The following is a 4,387-nucleotide window of genomic DNA, read 5'->3' as shown; positions in this document are numbered from 1 at the left end:
GGGGATGGATGCCAGCTGTCATCTGCGTAGTAAAATTGTGCAAAACTAACAATATTTAATAATGACACACATGTTTCCCATTACATAACCTTCTTAGATCTTTTTCATAGCTACTGCAAATGAAATAATGACAAATATATTTGTATGACATAAATGGTTAGATGGTTCTTATGGCATGAAATACAAGTTCATTTGATTGACACAATGCTATTTACTCATTTGTTTATTTCTTTGTCTGACTGCCACCAATTCAATTTATATTTGGGCTCAGAGAAAGGTAAATCCAATTTATTATTTCTTTTAATTCCCATCTTTCATATTAATTCATATAATTTAGCTGTTCACGACAAGAATGCAAAAATAGGGATGGTTTCATAATATAGAAGACAGTTACCAAGCAGATTTTTTTTTCATTGACAGTCTCGGGATATATGATTAACCCTCCTAAAAGTATTGTTATGGAATTCTTATCAAAATGATGCCTAATTTCGTCGGACTCGTTGCCTATTCCAAAATTATTTAAATCGATCACATCAATTCTCCTTAATTGGCCTGGGTTTATCATTATCATTATTTGTTTTAAATAAACATACACCATTTACTCAGAGAATGAATAATAATCATGCCAGATTCAACATATCCTTTGAATTTATCTGATTTACAAACATATTTCAGTTATAGCAATGACATTTAACATTCCACATTCTTTCCTTTGCAACCCCAAAATGACCTATGCTCCCCTAGATTTAAAAATGTTGCAATGTGTTGTAATGATTTTTTAAAATGAACAGTCGTAAATACAACTTACCTCCGTTTAATGTGGTCCCATGACCACTTGAGCTGCTGTGCTCCACGAGGCTCACATCCTGGGTTTCTTGCACGAAACTCAGCTTCAATTTTATCCCAAATCTTCTTTTTTCTATTCAGGAGCATGGGGTCCTGGCTCTTACACTGAACCACGTCAGCTCTCTCGGTGACGAGACTCACCAGGCAAAGCTGTTGCTTTTCAGAGAGAGGAATTGTACGGTCTGTCTTCTTAGCGTTCATGCTTGTTTACGTTGAACAGGTGATGCGCGGCATACCAACCTTGCCCACCATCACAAATAATAAAACAATAATAATGGTAATAATAAATAAACACAAACATTACATATTGTGCTGTCGCCTAATTGACTCTGCAATCATCTTATACGCTTCAGACATGCTCGTGTATGCCTCGTGCCCTGCGTCTAAAAAGCATCCAAGCCTACCAGACAGTGCTTTAATGTGTTGGTCACCATTCTCCAACAGCTGATTTGTCCTTACATATAGTTGCATTTGTGCCTGGTGTTGTTCCTCCAATCTCCTCTCCTTCTGTCTGAGAAAGCTGTCCTGCCTCTCCTGGGCCTTTTCAAATACATCTTCCTGTATTGTCCTCTTCCTCTTCTTTGGAGGTTCCTGGACTGGAGTCTCAACAATACAGGGTGAAGGGGTGGTGACCGGTGAAGGAGAAGGTGGAAATGGTGAAGAAGGTGGGACTAGTGAAGGGGAAGGAGTAGAAGGAATTTGAGAAGGTGTTGGGCGACTATGGAAGGTGAAGGTGTAGGTGGGAGATATGCAGAAGGGAGATGGGGAAAACTAAGGAAGGAGGAAGGATTGGAGTGAAATGGGTTAGTGGAGGTAGTGGTTGAATAGGAAAAAGGATTAAGGGAAGGGGCTGGAACAGGAGTGAAGGGAGTGGAGGTAGTGGTTGAATAGGAAAAAGGATTAAGGGATGGGGATGGAACAGGAGTGAAGGAAGAAATGGATGGAGCAGGGACACTGAATGTGCTTGGCTGTTGTAGATCTATAAGATCTGTAATAAATAAAAAAAATAGTTACAATGATTTTTTAAAAAGTACAATTTCAATCACAAATGGCTTTTAAATGATTGCCAAGTTAAACTTTAGAAATCATGGCTAAATTTAAGCATTTTATTACTGTTCCATGGATATTCTATACCAAATCTGTAATGATAACTTAGGGAAAACTTTAGTTTATATTAATCCTAAGTTATCTTTAACTTCTCTATGGAATACATAGTTTATGCTCATGTGAACTGATGTAACATTTTAAAATTATGACTGAACCTACCTATGGACACACTGGCAATTGGATCACCGTCCTCATCAACAGGGTGTAACCCTATTGAGTCGTATGGCTCATCGTTCATGGCCAGCTCATGACCCATGATTATGGCAGCAGCAGACATTGCCTCAGTCATGCTTGGTGGACTTGGTGGTGGACCTCCACCAGTAGTACTTCTCCTTCTCTTCTGCTTTGCCTGCTCCTGTTTCACTCTGTAGATAAATGCAGAAGTTACAGTTTTTGAAAGTCAACTCAAAGTACATAAAACCATACTTACAGTTAGTTGCTTTTCAGAGAAAATATTTCATTACTTAACACATACATCTAACTTATAAATCATTGCACTATTAAAGGTACGCAAAACCTAGGCATAGACCTTTAATGTAAAATACAACACATGTAAACATGATAAATAGAACAAACAATATTTGTGGTAAATATCTGGTAAAGCAAAGAATTCAAATTTAAAAATAAAATTGTTTCTCCTAATAGTGAAAGCTGCATTTACAACTATTTTCAAAAGTATTGGATGTAAAAATAGCCTGACCCCCATAACCCCACCTGGGATACATTCTCGGCAGACTCATATTATATATACAGCCAAGATAGAGCTGAATAAGCAAATATTGAGGAAAAAGGTAAACAGTGCTGTCAGACCCCGCAAAATATAATAAATATTGTCAAAATAATGAAACATACTGATCAAATTTTGACCAAAAAAATAGAAAGGAGAGCTAATTATGAGTTGTAATTTATAACAGTTGTTATATAAAAATTCTTAATCATGCATTAGAATGGCTATTAGTCAAATAATAGTAAGTGCCAAAACATTAGGAAAAACATTATTGGCCTAAAATTGAAAACTGTCAGTGCAGGGGGATGGATGCCAGCTGTCATCTGCGTAGTAAAATTGTGCAAAACTAACAATATTTAATAATGACACACATGTTTCCCATTACATAACCTTCTTAGATCTTTTTCATAGCTACTGCAAATGAAATAATGACAAATATATTTGTATGACATAAATGGTTAGATGGTTCTTATGGCATGAAATACAAGTTCATTTGATTGACACAATGCTATTTACTCATTTGTTTATTTCTTTGTCTGACTGCCACCAATTCAATTTATATTTGGGCTCAGAGAAAGGTAAATCCAATTTATTATTTCTTTTAATTCCCATCTTTCATATTAATTCATATAATTTAGCTGTTCACGACAAGAATGCAAAAATAGGGATGGTTTCATAATATAGAAGACAGTTACCAAGCAGATTTTTTTTTCATTGACAGTCTCGGGATATATGATTAACCCTCCTAAAAGTATTGTTATGGAATTCTTATCAAAATGATGCCTAATTTCGTCGGACTCGTTGCCTATTCCAAAATTATTTAAATCGATCACATCAATTCTCCTTAATTGGCCTGGGTTTATCATTATCATTATTTGTTTTAAATAAACATACACCATTTACTCAGAGAATGAATAATAATCATGCCAGATTCAACATATCCTTTGAATTTATCTGATTTACAAACATATTTCAGTTATAGCAATGACATTTAACATTCCACATTCTTTCCTTTGCAACCCCAAAATGACCTATGCTCCCCTAGATTTAAAAATGTTGCAATGTGTTGTAATGATTTTTTAAAATGAACAGTCGTAAATACAACTTACCTCCGTTTAATGTGGTCCCATGACCACTTGAGCTGCTGTGCTCCACGAGGCTCACATCCTGGGTTTCTTGCACGAAACTCAGCTTCAATTTTATCCCAAATCTTCTTTTTTCTATTCAGGAGCATGGGGTCCTGGCTCTTACACTGAACCACGTCAGCTCTCTCGGTGACGAGACTCACCAGGCAAAGCTGTTGCTTTTCAGAGAGAGGAATTGTACGGTCTGTCTTCTTAGCGTTCATGCTTGTTTACGTTGAACAGGTGATGCGCGGCATACCAACCTTGCCCACCATCACAGCAATCGGAATGTTGGTACGCCTGGTAAATGATGCGATCGCCGTCGCAAAGTCCCGCCCTTCGTAGTGTTTCTGGGTACGCACCATCGAGCTTATACGATGTTTGTATAAGGTCGTCGTATAAGGTCTTCGCATCGTTTGTGAATACGGCCACAAGTCAGACCATAACGACATCCTCCCCGTCAATGCAAGAAATGTTGGCTTTTCGGCCACCCCGCAAAGCACTGTCGCTCCCCCCCCCCCAATCCCTTGCCCGTTGTTGTCGTGGGGGGGCTTAGGAGACGGAGAATGGGACCCAATGCAGG

The 4,387-nt window shown here is 37.7% G+C and overlaps 1 protein-coding gene across 1 annotated transcript in view; it reads right to left on the bottom strand.

The window, feature by feature from the left end:
- LOC113824038 (uncharacterized) overlaps window positions 1–4,387 on the bottom strand; it is a 5,520-nt gene continuing 1,133 nt past the window's right edge. The window contains exons 1-3 of the mRNA XM_070119089.1: window positions 3,790–4,387; window positions 2,113–2,318; window positions 1–1,834 (exon numbers count right to left, since the gene is read on the bottom strand). The exon at window positions 3,790–4,387 is cut by the window's right edge and continues 1,133 nt beyond it. Of these exons, the coding sequence (XP_069975190.1) occupies window positions 1,518–1,834; window positions 2,113–2,318; window positions 3,790–4,028 (762 nt within the window). The 5' untranslated portion in view covers window positions 4,029–4,387 and the 3' untranslated portion in view covers window positions 1–1,517. The remainder of the gene's footprint in view (window positions 1,835–2,112; window positions 2,319–3,789) is intronic.

The sequence above is a fragment of the Penaeus vannamei genome, chromosome 43, assembly GCF_042767895.1.
Source record: "Penaeus vannamei isolate JL-2024 chromosome 43, ASM4276789v1, whole genome shotgun sequence".
NCBI lineage: Eukaryota > Metazoa > Arthropoda > Malacostraca > Decapoda > Penaeidae > Penaeus > Penaeus vannamei.
The sequence above is the reverse complement of the archived record's forward strand: the minus strand, read 5'-3'. Positions and strand labels throughout refer to the sequence as shown.